The sequence below is a fragment of the Alnus glutinosa genome, chromosome 8, assembly GCF_958979055.1.
Source record: "Alnus glutinosa chromosome 8, dhAlnGlut1.1, whole genome shotgun sequence".
NCBI lineage: Eukaryota > Viridiplantae > Streptophyta > Magnoliopsida > Fagales > Betulaceae > Alnus > Alnus glutinosa.
Genome location: NC_084893.1, coordinates 29,725,384 through 29,742,213, shown reverse-complemented (window position 1 = coordinate 29,742,213; position 16,830 = coordinate 29,725,384). Strand labels below are relative to the sequence as shown.

General features: G+C 35.2%; 2 protein-coding genes across 5 annotated transcripts; both read right to left on the bottom strand.

Moving 5' to 3' along the window:
• Nucleotides 1-100: 100 nt before the first annotated feature.
• Nucleotides 101-3,642, bottom strand: LOC133875401 (probable amino acid permease 7). Its single transcript, XM_062313528.1, has 7 exons — nt 3,339-3,642; nt 3,007-3,243; nt 1,843-1,936; nt 1,506-1,720; nt 1,280-1,413; nt 943-1,170; nt 101-737 (listed from the first exon to the last, which is right to left on the bottom strand). The coding sequence occupies exons 1-7, from the start codon at nt 3,430-3,432 to the stop codon at nt 336-338; spliced, it is 1,404 nt and encodes a 467-aa protein (XP_062169512.1). The 5' UTR covers nt 3,433-3,642; the 3' UTR covers nt 101-335.
• Nucleotides 3,643-6,295: 2,653 nt separating this feature from the next.
• LOC133875276 (probable amino acid permease 7) lies at nt 6,296-15,074 on the bottom strand. 4 transcript variants are annotated; one of them, XM_062313353.1, is made up of 8 exons: nt 13,404-13,422; nt 9,387-9,502; nt 9,074-9,307; nt 8,857-8,950; nt 8,416-8,630; nt 7,521-7,654; nt 7,172-7,399; nt 6,296-7,045 (listed from the first exon to the last, which is right to left on the bottom strand). In XM_062313353.1, exons 2-8 carry the CDS (start codon nt 9,454-9,456, stop codon nt 6,644-6,646), a joined length of 1,377 nt encoding a protein of 458 aa, XP_062169337.1. In that variant the 5' UTR covers nt 9,457-9,502; nt 13,404-13,422; the 3' UTR covers nt 6,296-6,643. The 4 variants fall into 4 exon arrangements, with proteins under 4 accessions (XP_062169337.1, XP_062169336.1, XP_062169335.1 ...); XM_062313352.1 differs by lacking the exon at nt 13,404-13,422 and adding an exon at nt 9,692-9,710; XM_062313351.1 differs by lacking the exons at nt 8,857-8,950; nt 9,074-9,307; nt 9,387-9,502 and adding exons at nt 13,828-14,064; nt 14,769-15,074 and having other exon boundaries at nt 13,404-13,497.
• Between the last annotated feature and the right edge of the window lie 1,756 nt (nt 15,075-16,830).

The window sequence follows — 16,830 nt, the reverse complement described above, 5'->3', positions numbered from 1 at the left end:
CCAGCTCATTAGTGTTGCTCGGCTCACAAAATATATCATTGGTTCTGAGATTGCTTGCATCAAATGGGTAACATCACTTGCATAGTGTCTCTTTAACAAATTGAACAAAGAACAAGTTCCTGTAATTCATTTTTATTACAAAGCCGCAATTTGCAATGCCAGGGACATGTACTAGGAGGCTTCTCCATTAAAATTTAGAGATGCCTACATCATAAGCAATACTTGAAAAAAAAAACAACTTTTTTCCTATACTTTTTCTGAACCAATAGCAATTGTTTCTGCACAATTTGGGGCATGATCATTCCTCATGAAATCAAATTCAAGACTGCAGTTTCTCAGCTCAGTTTTGCACTCACAAGTCCTTGAATTGAGCCAATCAAGGCGAATAATGTGAGGAGTAAGCAAAAGATGCTGAAAGTTCGGAGCATGACCCACTTTGTTGTCCAAGCTTGAATGTTCCTCTGCTTGAAGTACATCTCCACAGGAAAGTAAACAGATAAAGGCCAAAAGATCAAGCTTCCTTGCACTCCCAAAACCTGGTTGAAGTAGGGGAAGATCATCGCAATTCCTGTCGTTGCCACAACATAAACACTTCGGAAACACAGCCTGAGAAGGTTTAATCTAATATCTGGGAGCACCGGGAGTTTCAGAGTGTGACTATCATTTACAAATCGGCTGCCTGGGAACTTCTCCCCAAACCATTTCTCAACATTTGCAAACAGTGTCTGACTGAAAACCTGCCAACACAAGTACATGCAACAATACAGTAAAAAGATCTGCATTTACATTAATGCATTTACACGACTCGAACCCGACAACCGAACACGAATTGTCACCCATAAGGTAAAGTAATATCATGATAGTCTAAATTGGTCACATTGAAGTGCAACAACAAGAAGAAAATATAATGTGACAAATGCAAGATATAATGGAGGTACGTACCTGATATCCTCCAACTAGATGAAGCACGACGCAAGCGTTAGCAAAGTCAATGAGCCAGTATGGTTCATAGAATCCAAACCCTGTCAAGAGGTTCCCTGGCGTAGCATCCCCAAAGGCTGCATATCCAAAGCCTCCACAGCAGAGGTAGAAGAAGGCTGTTACTGTGATTGCTATTGTCGAGGCTTTCTTCATGGTCTGGTTTTCTGGTGGGGGAGACTTCAAAGTATCCTTCATATATGTTTTTGCAAATTTATCGTCAAAAAAAAGAAAAAATGCTTTTTGAGAAAGAATTGCAGTGATCACCTATTCTCATGAATGAAACCTTCAAGTGTCAAACCTGTATCTCAATAAGAATGAGAGAGTATGGATAGGCAAAGGCAATATCTCCAAGCGCTTGAGATACCAACCATACTTTCTCTGCTGCACTAGAACTTGAGATTCCTCCTATGCTGCCCTTAACATATCCATCACCTGCAATATTTGTGACAAGATAATTATATGGTTTGGAAGAAAAGTAAAAAAAGACATTGATCGATCAATCACTTTCTAGCATATATACATACCTACAACTTTTGAAAGGCCGAGTCCCAATCCAATGGAAGAATAGGTGAAGGACATGAATGCAGCAAGAATTGATAGCCATTGTAGATTGTGGAAGTTGGGTATCTGAGATAGTACAATTTGGACAGCTCCGAAGAGTAACATATAAGAGGTATCTCCAAAATCACATGCAGCCCCGTGGCCTTCCTTGTGGTAACAGTTTGATTTCTCGACTGCTCTGCATCCACGAAGAGAAAGAAACATTAATGGGTTTCAATCTAAACATCCAAATCAAGTCACCCAAAAGAAAACATCCACTGTACGATCGAGCCAGACAACATAATATATATAGTATAATACCTCATACTGATACCGGACGTGATTGTATAGGCAATGCCTGTCCCGAACAAGCTTATCTGTACAAAGAGGGCACACACCCATGCATTTCTTTTCCCTGAAATCCGTACATATCGATTTTGAGAAATGCTACTGTTCATTTTAGTGTCGTTCTAAGATCCTTCTATACTGACATGGCACCCTATTTTTTTTTAAATTTTTTTTAAAAAAAAATTGACAGAAATTTCTTCCAAACCGGATCGTAGGAAATTCCATACAACTCATATATAAGATTAATATGTGTCATATAAACATGTGAGAATCACATTTTTTTTTTTTTATAAATGCTATTAAAAAAGCATGTGAGAAGCACATGTTATTGCCAAGAGACACATGTCAATCTTATATGTTGGTTGTATGAAATTTTCAACAAACTAGTTTTGATAAAATTTCTATCTATTACAAAATAAATAATATCATGTCAGCCTAAAATGACCCAGAAGAATCAATTTAATAGGCTCATTGAAAGAATTTTCTCTAAAACTTTATTTCCATTAGGAGAGATAAGATAACGACTGCCGTCTATAGGTATTGGCATATTGCATTAGAAGTGATTTGCGTGACGCAATCAATCTATTGATAGCATTCTTTATTTTCGCCCTTTCTTCTTCCAATGCACAACTAACATTCAATTTCGGTGGAGAAAGTAGGTGAGCTTTCTCATTTTCTGCTGTGATCTTAATTATTCAATGATTCAATGATTTTTTTTTCTCTTAAATATGCCCAAAAAAAAAAAAAAAAATTCTGTTATTTATTTTCATTTACATTAGATATCTGGGTAAGCCTAATCATAATTATGAGTCATTAAATAAGTATTAACTTGTTCCATGCTACATCCCATATGTTTCTCCAAAAACTTCATATTATGTTTAGGCTATAATAACTAGGGTACAAAAAGTTTTTCTCGGGCTGGAGTAATGCTTTTTTGTATTCTCCGACCCGTGCATTTTTGCTGAGTTGGCATGTTTTTTTTTTAATTAAGAGTAAAAAGAGCATGTCTTATATAATAAATCATTTCTTTTTCTATTAAACTAACATATGTCTTAAGGAGTTTATTCAACATTAATGACATAAAAACAGAAAAGAAATAAAGAAATGAGGAGGAGGAGGAGGAGGTGATTATCTGACCTAAATTCATGTAGACAGCTTCAAGGTAGGAGCGATTTCTGGCGGGGCCATATTCAGGGTCAGGGGATCGATAGGAGTCGGAAAGAAGGAATGTGGAAAGAAGGGTGATTGAAGCAAAGAAGAGCATGGCCAATGGACCTGCAATCCACCCTAGCTGTGCCATGCTCCATGCCAGAGACAGCACTCCCGATCCTATCACCCCTGTTATTATATGTGCTACTGCCGTCCACACATTTCCTTCATAATCATTCACACGCACATATTTATTATCACAAAATCTCCCCCCTTAATTAACACACAGAAGATGAAGTATATATGCAACGAAAACAAACCGGTTCTCTTGAAAGGAGGCTCTGCTGGCTGAGTTTGCAACAGTGGAACCTGAGTCTCATCATGATTATCTGCAGCTGCTACTCCCATGCCCATGGCTTCCAAACAAATAAGTTGTCGCTAATTTTATGAACACCCCTCCTGAAAGAAACTTGATTTATAGATTATACGACGATTGCCAGAGTGAAGGAAGAAGAACCAGAAAAGTCAAGAGTCCAGTTTCGTGTTCTGGACAGTTTTCCAAGTTTCTGTTATCCATTTGTCAGATTATTCAAAGCCTTGTGGTAGTTGGGTTGAGAGATTCTTGACTTGGGTGCTTCTAATTCGAATTTTAACTAATTAAATCCAATTTTTATTCTTCTTTCTCATTTTTTTTCTTTTTTTAATTATTTGACCATTACGTGGCCTTAATCCTAAGCTGGTTTCTATGAGGAACGATTTTCTACGAGAAAACGTCGAAAAATCAGACGTGCCTAAGCCAACATTTTCTTAGTTTGAAAAAATTATTATGGATTCCCCTTAACTGAAAAAAATAATTTTATATATATATATATATATATATATATATATATATATATATATATATTTGTTGAGGTGGTAAGCCAAAGAAGCCAGAAAGGTAGGCTAATTTTCTACTCTTTGACCTCGTGGCTCTGGAACATAGTACAAAACAATGGATTGCGTGAGCATATTGTGGTCTTTATCTCTGAAGACCATTCACATTCCGCCCCTTAAATCCAGTTAAATTTTAGTTAAATAATTATTTATTTTTATTTTAGCTACTCTTTTTTTTTTTTTAAAAAAAAAAAAGCATTTACATTATAATTTCTATTTTAACTATTTCAATTTTATCCACTTTCTTCCGATTTCAAAGAAGAGAAGAGAATCAAATTAACTTTTTTATTAGTTTATTTATCTATGCAATGCTGTTAGTTATATTATATATGATGTTGAAACAGATATTCCTTCCTTATTTTTTTTTTTAGTTTACTTTTACTTTGTTTTTTTTTTTTTTTTTAAAGTGTTATACGAGAAAGCAATACAACTAACCAAAACAATGTTTACATAACTCAAACCCAATTCAAAACAACGTCATTTTAGTGAATTTATTAAATATATATTAAATGGAATGCGGATGTGGTTAATAACCGCATCCTCATGTTAGAAAATATAATCGAAAGCAGAAAAACGAAATGCTTCTAAGGCGCGTTACAACGTCGCTTTCCTTAAGAAATTATTTGCCCCCACCAGAAAGGTATGCAAAAAGGTTACAGCAAATATTTCTCCAGGATACAATGAAGCCCAGAAACCTCTGTTTGTTTAATCTCGTTTTGCACTAACGAAAAAATTAAAACCGAACACTCTCAGATTTTTCTATTATATCAAGAGACAGACAGAGACTCTTTTTAATTTTAAAATACAGAAGGTATCAGAAAAAGCATTGAAGATAAAAGAAATTTTATTATTTCTTTTATTAAACATTGTACAACAGTTATTTCTGTATATTTCTGATAACTGGACAGCAGTTACTTCTGTATAATATTTAAATAACTGCTAATCTAACCGTCCATAACTGCTTCCATAACAGTCATAAACTGCTGTTTCAACAGACACTTAAATCTGACCATCAGATCAAATAACTGTCTATGATTGATTAATAATAACCATTAGATAGTTATTAATTAATCTCAACCATTAGATCAAATGTGATTTGACCTTACAATTTATTTATTTGATTGTCCAGTAAATCCGACCATTGGATCTACCTAAGAAGCATCCTATGGTTTAGATTAAACCACTAGATCAATTGATCATGACCATCCAAGTGCGCCATCAAAGCGCCACTAGCGCCCTACAGCCCACTGCCACGCGCGCGCGCATGCGTGTGTGCGTCCGGTGCTTCGCACCGTACTATAGTATACACATAAGAGTATACACCTAAGCATTACTTTAAATGCTTAAAGTATGTTGGGCCTTATAAATGCCAACTTCAGTTTCTATTTTTCCCATGTGGGACTATCTTCATTTAATGCTTTTAAACACCTTCCTTTTAAAACATTCCCAAGACACAAAATAAATATTTATATACATATTAATTTTGAAAATACTTTAACACCTCATACCCTAAAATTACTATCCGCATCCGCCTATACAGACAATATTTTTACTATCCACATCTGCATATGTAAATAGTAGATAATGGATAGTTGAGGATAGCGGACGCAAACAATTAATATCTGCCCGCATGTACAACCCTAAATTGTATAACACAATGAATATTTTACGTGTTGAGTTTCATTTGTTGAAGAGTTTTAACCCACACGTGAAGATAAATCGAAGTTTTAGACCATCACATAAAGGAAAAATGTTAGAAATTTGTAGATTCAGAAATTTGTAAGGAAGCAGCACTGCTTAGAGAGTTACATCCATCAAGTCGTGTAACACATAAAATGTTTAATTGAAAGAGGAAGTGAATGATTGAGATAAGACTCGAATTAATGACATTTTGCTTTGATACTAGATTAAATCACAATTGTCCCAAAAACTCGTGTAAATTTGAAGAATGTTGTTTTGGTTTTTGCAACACACCAAAACAGAGCAGTGTATATATTTATAGTTACAATTGATGAGAGTGTATACAGTAGCATATACAGAACCGGTGGATTACAAGATAATTTCCTACTCTATCAATCAAATTGTACAATATGATAAGCATGTTATAATATATTATTAGATTTGTTATTATGGAATTTTATTTCTGCATTAATTGTAATTAATTGTAATCAATCAATTCAGATGAGTACAACTAAATTTGATTTGATATGATCTTTCAATTCATACTATTTTGTATTCTTTTCATCTTCTTATAAATAAGAACTCCCTATATTGTAAATTCATCAAGGAATAAAAGCAAAATGTAGTTCTTTGAGCTTTATCCTATAGACGTAAGTCATAGAGCGAACCAAGTAAAATTTCTTGTGTTTATTTTTTTTATTCCCCTTTGTCTTTATCTATTTGATTATCTTTTCTTCCAAAGCAAATAATTCAAAATAAGAACAATCAGAGTAGATCAGATAGGCTGAAAACTGAAAGTTAGGTAACTGAACTCTTGGTAACAGATGATCGAAAAGTCTCCATCTCTTCTTATCTGATCATGATCGATCTTCATTCGAGTCGTCCACCTTGCTGTTCAAGCTTGCCATCGTGTCCCCTCTTCTTGTCCAAACTTGCTGACACTTTTAACATACCATACGTCGTATGTATACATTGTTTTCTCCCAATTCATTTTGGGAATTACATGTATCCCTCAGCTCAACTTGGCGCTTATAAGTCCTTCAAGTGAGCCGATCAAACCCACAACAGTGACAAGAAAGCAAATAAAGCTAAATGTCCTAAGGATAATCCATTCCTTTGTCCAAGCCCCTATTTTCTTTTGTACAAAGTACATTTCCACAGGGAAATATATGGTCAAAGGCCAAAAGTTCAAGGCTCCTAACAGTCCCAAGACTTGGTTGAAGTAAGGGAACAGGATTGCAATTACAGTGGTTGATATGACATATGCAGTTCGGAAACATAGCCTGAGAAGACTCAACTTGAATCCTGGCAACAGTGGGAGTTTGATGGGGTAGAAATTATTTACAAACCCACTGTTTGGAAATTTCTTGGTAAACCATCTTTCAGCAAATGCAAATACTGGCTGACAATATATCTGTGAGACAAAACGTGCGAAGAAGAAGGTAACAACAAGCAAGCCAAGTATGCATGCATAGATCCTATTAAATGGTAAAAAAAAAAAAAAAAGGAAAAGAATTTTGTAAAGTTGGGTTGGTAGTACCTGATATCCTCCCACCAAATGGAGAACAATGCAAGCATTAGCAAGGTCAATGAGCCAGTAAGGTTCATAGAAACCAAATCCAGTCAATAGGTTTCCTGGTGTAGCATTCCCAAAGGCTGCATATCCAAAGCATCCACAGCAGAGGTAGAAGAAGGTTGTTATAAATATGGCAGCCATCGAGGCCTTCTTCATGGTCTTGTTTTCTGGAGGAGGGGACCTCAAAGTGTCCTTCGTTAAACAAATGTCAAAACACCAGTTCATTTTAGATACTAAAATGAAATTAATTTCTTACTAACTACTTAAATTTCTCTGTTGCAATTTGGTTTAATTGAAAGAATCTGATCCATACCTGTATCTCAAGAACAATAATTGAGTATGGATAGGCGAATGCAATGTCCCCAAGTGCTTGAAATGCTAACCATAATTTATCAGCAACATTAGCAGCCGGGACTCCTGAAAGGCTCCCCATAATCTCCCCATTTTCTGCAATTACAAACACAAGATTTTTAAATTCTTAAATGACAAGGCAACTGGGTTTCCTACTGGATGAACGAAACATTTCCATCCCCCTCCAATCTCCATCTGGCTGCCATATTTTGAAATGCTTTCCTTGATGAAACCAGATAGTTGCATGATGCTCATTTTCAAGGCCAGCAGAATTAGAATTTTAGGTGTGGGGGATTAAAAAATAAAAATTTGAGGCCACTGTGCCCCCAAGGTTACATATAGGTCCACCCCTCTACTCATTTAAGTGGAAACTGTTGTTTTTGTGAGTTGGAGTGACAAGAAAATATAAAATTCAAAGAAGTTGTGCTTTTTATTCTTTTCATAAATTATCTCAATGTTAAAGTATTAGTTAAATGATTAAAACACTTTCTTATAAACTTAAACTTTTTCGGATAATCAGTAATTAACACGTTATCATAATAAAAGTCTTGTGTTCAAACATTGACTTCACAATCCTTGATTTTAATTAAATATTCCATATATTAAACCTCAATGGAAATTTGAGCTTATACATAATGAGAGTGTTAAAATATTAATTAAATTCACTCGTTCCTATTAACTTATCCTTTTAGGAAAACTAGTGATTTAATACACAGCAACAGGATGAACTACTATGGCTTCCAGTGAAAGACAACTTTTCCTTCTATTGTATATAGTGATAACTGCTCGAAGAGTTGTATTTGTAGTAAAATCGGGCGTCTTTAAATTGACAGAAGAAGGAAAATTCAAAGCTATACCTATTACTTTTGCAAGGCCAAGTCCGAATCCGATAAAAGAGTAGGTAAAGGACATGATTGCAGCAACGATCGAAAGCCATTCCATGTTATGGAAATCTGGAATCTGTGACATGACGATCTGAATAAGTCCAAACAGCAGCATATAAAAAGTATCCCCATATGTACATGCAGCTTGGTGCCCTTCTCTGTGATAACAGTTTGATCTCTGAATTGCTCTGCGTTAATATATCAGCCAAAGAAAAATAAAAGCATTACAAAAAAGAAACTCTGAAAACTTGAAATAAAGTAGGGAGGGAGAAAGAGAAGATAGTAAACATAGCTGATGAAATGGGCATTTTCTAAAGAAAAAAGAAAAGAAGAAAAGATAAATAGAGAGATGGCGCAGAGACAAATTCCCCAAGACACAAAATTGTATTTCTTCTCTATTCGCAGGGTAAGTACCTCATACTGGTTGCCGTAGTGATTACATAAGCAATATCAACCCCATATAAGCTGAAATATTGAAGGAAAGCACAAAACCACGTATGTTTTCTTCCTGAACTTCACTAAACCAGATCAGGGGGCATATATATAAAAGTAGCAGTCTTTATAAAGAAAATCCTAACTTGAAGATCACGTAGAACTTCAAAAAGAAGAAAAGAGGTCGGGGTTATACTACCAAGATTCACTCTAACAGCATCCATGTAAGAGTAGTTTCGTGTTCCGGTTATGGAGTCAGGAGACCTGTAACAATCGGAAAGGAGGAATGCAGAAATATAGGTGATAATTGCGAAACAGAGCAAGGAAACTGGCCCTGCTATCCATCCTAACTGTGAAGTACTCCATGCCAGAGACAGAACTCCAGCTCCAATAACAGCCGTAATGATATGAGCGACGCAACTCCATAAGGTTCCTGATGATTTGAGTTTCAAGACGAATTGAAAGTGAATTTTAAAGGAACTAGTGAATGCTACTACTGGAAAAGCTTTTACCAGTTCTTTTCGGATGCCCATCGTCATCACAGGAAGCATTAGCTACTTCGAAAGTGTGTTCGACAGCCATATTGTTTATTTTCAACTCAAAAGAAGGCCATGGGGAGTTTTGCTACCTGTATACCCAATATATATGTATATAAAAGGCCTAAGACACCAAACACTATGCCACACCCCAATATAAAAGGCCTGAAAGACACAAAACACCATGACACACATACATTAACGCAATTAAAAAAAAAAAAAAAAACCATGCATGACGCATGATTGTGACAGCTGAAGTTTGATCGATATTGCTTTCTTACCTAAGGAGGAGGCCTGTTTGGGTGTAAACTGTAAAGCATAGATCTTCTAGAGTGAACTAGCTAAGTATATCAGCACCGTTTAGATGAAGATCAATATATAGTCTCATGTAGACCATAAACAATAATGCATGGGGGAATCGGCTGTCGTGTTCTTCATGTCATTTTCACTTCCCCTTTGTTAATTACTTTCTCCCTACTTTATTCTGAATAAAACAGAAGCATGATTTCACCTTTCAGGGCCACGGGCGAGTACGTGGGTGGGTGGTTATTCTTCTTCTTTGACAAAAGAAATGGTTGAAAATATAGATAAATTTTGTAATTTGCAGTTGAAACTCACTAGGTGTGGTACTTCGAGTTTGCATGTATTCAGGTAGTATATTCGTATATCGGGTTTGAATTGTGTCGATGTATAAGTATAAGACTATATAAGTCAATTCTAATCCAAATAATTGAATTAAACGGAACAAACCTTTCAACCATAACTAATCCACTAATTTCGTGTTGAGTTTGTATCGAGTTTACAAGTCGTGTCAAAAATTGTCTGTCTTAAATATTGTGTATCGGGTTCGGTTCGAGTCGTATTGAGACTTGTGTATAAGATTCTATATGTCAACTTTAACGTTACCTATTTAATTAAACGAGTTAAATTCTTTAATTCTAACATGCTAATTTCATGTTGAGTTCATGACAAAATCGAGGTCCTATTAAAAATTGTAAGGCGGCTCAGTTAAAAGCAGCCAAATGGGGAATGACCAGTGCAAGGAAAAAGAAAAAGAAAAAAAAGCGAAAGATAACTACGTCCATTTTCTCACAGGGAGTTTGATCCACGGCTTCTTAGCTGATATCGATTCTATCACAAATTATCGACAGCCATCATTGCTAAAAAGGTATACATGCATGTCTCAATCCTGTATAGTAACTCTTGTTGCTGTGTTTGTTTACTCAAAGTACCCAACTTGAGCCATGACCTTTCACATCGTTTGGTATTTGAGAAACTTTTGAATTATATTGGACGATTGCAGGAATCTTATCATCATCTGCAACTAAAGGACATTGGAGACAGCCAACAGGTCAGCCTTATGTGGTGAAATTTACTCTATCATCAAATAATTCCTACAATCCTGCTTGTCTACAAATCCTTCGCAAACTGGCATTACAGTTCCATCAGCCACAAAACAATTGAATTAATCTGTCAAATTTTGTTGTCTTAAAATTGCCTTCATTAAGATTAAGTTTGTAAGAAGATTATAATAAAAAATAGGGTTAAATACCTTACACACCTATGTGGTTTAAAAAACTTTATTTTTTTGCCCCCCTCAATTTTCATTTTTTTCATAGAAGGTATTTATTCTATGGGAAAAGACGGAAATGGTACTTCCGTTCATTTTTCCGTCATAAACTAACGTCCCGCTATGTCATTCTACACGTGTCGACGTACCTGTACGACACCTTTCCCCAGAGCCATGTCAGCGCGACGTGGCTATTATATATATATATATATATATTATTTTAAGAACTTAAAAAAATTAAATTAAAAAAAAAAATAAAAATAAAAAAAAATAAAAAAAATCTAGGGGTGGCTGACTCACCCCATTTTGGCCAAGGGGGTAACTGAGCCATCCCCAAAGGCCAAAACCTTTTTTATTTTCACTTTTGCCCCTAAGGTGGCCGAGCCACCCCAAGGGGCCACGAGGATGGTTCGGCCACCCCTAGACCGGCCGATATAAGGGTGGTTGAACCACCCCCGTGGGCCAAAGTGAAAAAAAAAAAAAAAAAAGAAAAAGAAAAAGAAAGAGGTTTCGGCTCATGGGGATACTTCGGCCACCCCCAAAACTGGCCTTGAGCCACCCCCCATGTGGTCTAAAGGGGTGGCTAATTTATTTATTTATTTTTTTTTTTTAAGTCCTTAAAATAAAATTAAAATATATATATATATATATATATATATATATATATATATATATATATATATAGTAGCTACGTCAGCGCTAACATGGTTCTAAGGACAAATGTTGCACAGGTACTCTGACACGTGTAGAATGACATGGCGGGACGTTAGTTTAGGACGGAAAAATGAACAGAGGTACCGTTTCCATCTTTTCCTATGATAAAAATGAAAACTGATGGAACAAAAAATAAAGTTTTTAAACCACAAGGAACAATTAGGTATTTAACCCTAAAAAATACAAAACCTCAAATATTTGTCATAAAATATAGTAACGGCATAAACTATATAGAGCAACCTCTATAACCCACATAGTATAAATTTATGATTTTAATTAATTAAGACACTTAATTACTTTTTACTTTTCTGTTATTTCACACACTAATACTGCTTAAATAGCCCTTGCCCTTATCTTAATTTTTGTCATCGATCTACTCACACGACCCTGAAAGCATGGTGATCACAAAACTCTTTATTACTTTATTTGCTAAGGGCCCATGCTCAATATTCCCTTCATATTACTTTATTTGCTATTCTAACCTCAACTTTACGTGACAAGTTTGATTTGGGAAAATCTGACATCTTTTGAATATCTACATTTTCATAAATGTGACTCCAATTAAGAATTTAGATTTTCAAGCCATTAAACTCACGTCTATAAATAATTAATAATCTAGTAGGACTCTCGAAGTCGAGGATATGAGATTCTCATATTTGCATCATGTATGATTTATTTATATAAATCGAGGTTTTTCTTTTATTTTTCAGTATATAAAATTGTTTTATACTATTTTCTTTATTTTTCATCTCTAACTAAATAAAAATGGTTCGATCATTTTTGGTTTTTTGTAGAATAAAACAGTTCCTCACTTTATGTATATTTCATGAATTGTTCGCAATCAAACCCAAAAAGTAGCATTAAAAAAAAAAACCATAATAAAATTCTCATTTTGTCTAACTTTTATTGTATAACCATAACAATGTCCAAAGAAAAAAAAAAAAAAAAAACCAAATAGTATAGCATCGAACGTTAAAAAGTTCATCAACCTAACATACACGAAGAACCAAACAGACACTCCTACAAATTTGAGAGAGTTTTTTAGTCGGCTGAGGGAGAGTGTTTTGTAACGTTTAAAGATTGAGAAAGCTGAGATGTTTAGCAGGAACGAACGGGAATGTTTACGAACGGGGATGTTTAGCGCACCTTATTAATAAAAATATATGAGCATTTTATTCTTTAGAAGAACAAAAATTTCCTAAGGTCAAGAGAACGTGAATTCTCACCTCTATAAAAAGGAATCTACATTAATTCCCAGCAAAAAAAGGCACATTAGTATTTTCGCCTAAAATGTGGCTACCCAGGCTTAGCATTTGATTGGGCCAAGACCCAAGAAACTGGTATAGCAAAGGCCCAATAAAAAATACAGTTGGGGAGTTAGCAACAAGAGTTTCTCGGCCCAAGTCCATGGAGCTATCTAAGTAGGCTAGTAGTTTGGGGTTTGGACCAACAGGTATACCATCAAGTCAATGCAACAAAATCACGAGTGCCTTTCTTGCCAGGATGCGTTTACTGTCTTTTTCTTTGTAAAGGACAGAGTGTTCCTTCCACTCAATTTTTATTAAACTAAAAAAAAAAAATTAAAAAAATTTATCGCATGCATTATTTTAGCATTGTAGACTAAGTTGGAGGAATTTCTTCGATTTCAATTTAGAAAAAACTTTCTTTTGAATAAAGAATAGGAAGAGAAGAAGGTTCAAGAGGAATACCTTATGCTGCTAGCAGACGTAATGATATAGGCAATTCCAGTCCCATATAAGCTCTCATTCACAATTATTCCGCACGCCTTTTGGCTTTTCTCTCCTAAAATTTCAACAAGTATGGGATGTGAGATAAGATATATATATATAGAGAGAGAGAGATCTCCCGTAGCAATCCGAACAATAAATTGCTGAATATCCGAATACAGATAAGAGCTGTGAAAACAGAGACTACTTTGATTTTTTTTTTTTTTTTTATTTTTTTTGAAATGCATGGGTCCACGTTTTTTGAAGTTAAGCTTGGAAGGCATAGTATGGGTACCCAGTAAGGCAATAATGGTGTGTCTCAGTGTCTGCATGCGTCATTGATTGATGGGGGAGATGTGAGGACATAGATAGATGAGATAAAGATTGGGATAAGCTTGTCTCTCACCTAAGTACAACTTGACAGCTTCTATATAGGACTTGATTCTACGGGGGCCATGTTCAGGATCAGGGTATCTATAGCAGTCACACAAAAGGTTTGTGGAAACAATGGTTACGGCTGCAAACGCAATCATGAGCAATGGACCTGCAATCCACCCAAGTTGAGCCACGCTCCAAGAAAGAGACAGAACTCCTGCCCCAATCACTCCTGTTATTACATGTGCTATTGCCGTCCACTCGGTCCCTTCACAAAAATATTTCTATGTTAGCCCAAATAATCAATTCAAAAAATATATACACTCTACACTAATGCTGTAAAATGATATCAATATAAGCTCCAGATTTGACTTAGATGACAGTCTAAATTTAATTCAAAGTTTTTCAGGAATGAAATCCATTCTCCAATATCAACACCATGATTTGCATACTGCGCCTTTGGACAATTTGGTTTCTCTCACTCTCTCTCTCTCTATCTCTCGCAAATGCCAACTGCCAATCTCACCTACCAAACACGTACAGCCGCAGCAGCCAAGAGCATTGCCGAATCGTGTGTTTGGGGCGTGGTATTAGGCAATTGGGCTGACAGTTGAAGAGAAATATATTTTCTAACACCTGAATTGTTTTGCCTCTGTTTCCATCAATTGAAGAGAGAGATATTTCTTCCCTCACATTTCACCAAACAATTCTGCTGCTGTAAGGCACAGGCGCGTGCACCTTCTGTTTTTCTAGAACTCGATAAACAAGGAAAAGAAATTCTCAAAGATATAATTTTGGCATATACCCATTGGCCATATACCCAGTAACCCGAAGCAGAAAAAATGGAAAGCTAGCTGTTGTTTGCTTGTTTATGCTTATGATGATCGAAACACGTTGGCAAAAAAAATGGTGAAGAATGAAGATATTTCCTTATGATGAAAACCAAATATGATGATGCAGCTGTTTAATTACCAGTTCTTTTGAGAGGCTCTTCTGGATGATCATCAGGTGATGAAGAGCTACTTAGTAAGGGTGCTTGCCGATCTTCTTCTTCTTCAATACCCATTTCTCTTCCAAGACAATTATCAGGTTCTACTGTATCGGACTTCCTAAATTCTGCAGGGGGGGCGGGGGCATGGATCTATCAACCGGCCTTATAATATATGTCATGGAAAAGTAGGGCAGCCTTGGTAGCATTAGGCATTAGCACGCACCGAACTTTCATATAATCAATCTCTTAAAAAATTAACAACAGACCCATCAAACTCAATGCACAGAAAGGATTGAAAGCAACGTATGCCCTCAATTGTGATTGGATGATAGCTTATCTTGTCTTGAAAAACCATGTCAAATTTCTTTTAGATCCGAGTCCCATGTTAAGAAAGTCTTTCAATTCCTGCCCTGTACCGATTAAACAAAAAAGATACAAAAAAAAAAAAAAAAAAAAAAAAAAAAGTCCAACGCTTTCCGTATACGCATCAACGCATGCAGTTGAATGTTTGGTGGAAGGAAACTGCGCCATTTAATTTATAGGTATGCTTTCGGGAATTTGATTGGAGTTGGCCACACAGGGGTCAACGTGAATCTCCGATTAACAGACACGGAATTAGGTGGAGGCTATACGTTGTATGTTTTATTTTCCAGCAAGGAGGCCCTCTCCTCTTCTATTTGAATTGTCATTGCTTTTTGTCAACTCGTCTTCAAACTATCAAAAGTTGCAATATATATATATATATATAGGTACTCGATATTTTAACCCCTTTCAATCTACTTATTTGTAGGATTTTTAGTTAACTTAAACGGCTAAGAATTGAAATCTCTCTTATACTCTTATAAACTTTATGAAAATATAAATTTACTCTCAAAAAAAAAAAAAAAAAAAAAAAAAAAGGTCATACCTACAACGTGGATGTGGATCAGTCCAAAACCACGGCATCATCGTGGGTCAGTCCAAACCCATAATGTTGCCATGTGTTAGTCAAGATCGACGACTGGCCATAGGTTAGTGACAGAAAGTCAATGTTTTGTTTCACCTTTTTTTCTTTTCTATTATATCTCTTTTTTTTTTTAAAAAAAAAAAAAAAAAATTATAAACGAGTTATTTTGGTTATTTTTGTTCATTCCTTTAGGAGTTAACAAAAAATCCTAATAGACAAGGGATTGAGAGGGGCAAAAACCTCAAATGTGCACATTGCAATTTTTAATAGTTTGGAGCGATATTGCAAAGGGCACGACATTTCAAGAGGGTAAATAAAATTTTCATTGAAATATATTACTCGAATTGTTCAATCCAGTATTAGAATATTAATTCAATAATTAAATTTATCATTCTTATTCGTTTAAAGTTTTGGAATAAGTTGTGATTTAACATAATAGCAGCACATAGATCTTGATTTCGAACGGCCACCGTAATTCACATCGCATTTCAATTAAATATTTTGTATTAGATCTCAATCAGACTGACATGATCGATTTCTGAGACAAAAAGTAACTTACAAATTCATGAACGAGTAATGTTATTTAATATAATACTATCGATTGTCATACAATTAAGATGTCGTAGCATTAAAAATCAACCCTTAATTTTATTTTTTTACTAGTATTAATCGAATAGTTAATTTTCACTATCATATTATTAAATATTATATGACAATCTACTAAATAACATCACTCTTTCTAGAATAAGAAGCCATAGCACAACCGATGTTACACCATCCTTCCATGGCCCCGCCAACTGAGCTAATAGTTTAGAAGATTCAGAACGGCTCATAACTCACGATACGTCTGCCCTACCCATGCCATGTTAAACCAAATCAACGTACTTCCAACATTTTTCCAATCAAACTCATGATTTTTTACAAACATTTCCCAATTTCTAACTACCAAAATCCCACCATGCATTGATGAAAGCTCCTTTCATAGTATTCTTTCAAACGAACAATTAATAACTAAGCTCAATTAATAACTAGTCATCAAAGATATTCTAAATAAATCAGTTCACAAGTTTGGAGATAAACTAACTCGAACCGCTGAA

Excerpts from the sequence above, each read along its gene's own strand:
- LOC133875401 (XM_062313528.1), bottom strand. The coding sequence starts at position 3,432 with ATGGGCATGGGAGTAGCAGCTGCAGATAATCATGATGAGACTCAGGTT. Across the intron at positions 1,937-3,006 it reads AGCTGTCTACATGAATTTAG|GGAAAAGAAATGCATGGGTG; the intron begins GTCAGATAATCA and ends TACGGATTTCAG. Across the intron at positions 738-942 it reads ATCTAGTTGGAGGATATCAG|GTTTTCAGTCAGACACTGTT; the intron begins GTACGTACCTCC and ends TTGTGTTGGCAG.
- LOC133875276 (XM_062313351.1), bottom strand. The coding sequence starts at position 14,862 with ATGGGTATTGAAGAAGAAGAAGATCGGCAAGCACCCTTACTAAGTAGC. Across the intron at positions 13,498-13,827 it reads AGCTGTCAAGTTGTACTTAG|GAGAGAAAAGCCAAAAGGCG; the intron begins GTGAGAGACAAG and ends TTGAAATTTTAG. Across the intron at positions 7,046-7,171 it reads ATTTGGTGGGAGGATATCAG|ATATATTGTCAGCCAGTATT; the intron begins GTACTACCAACC and ends TTTGTCTCACAG.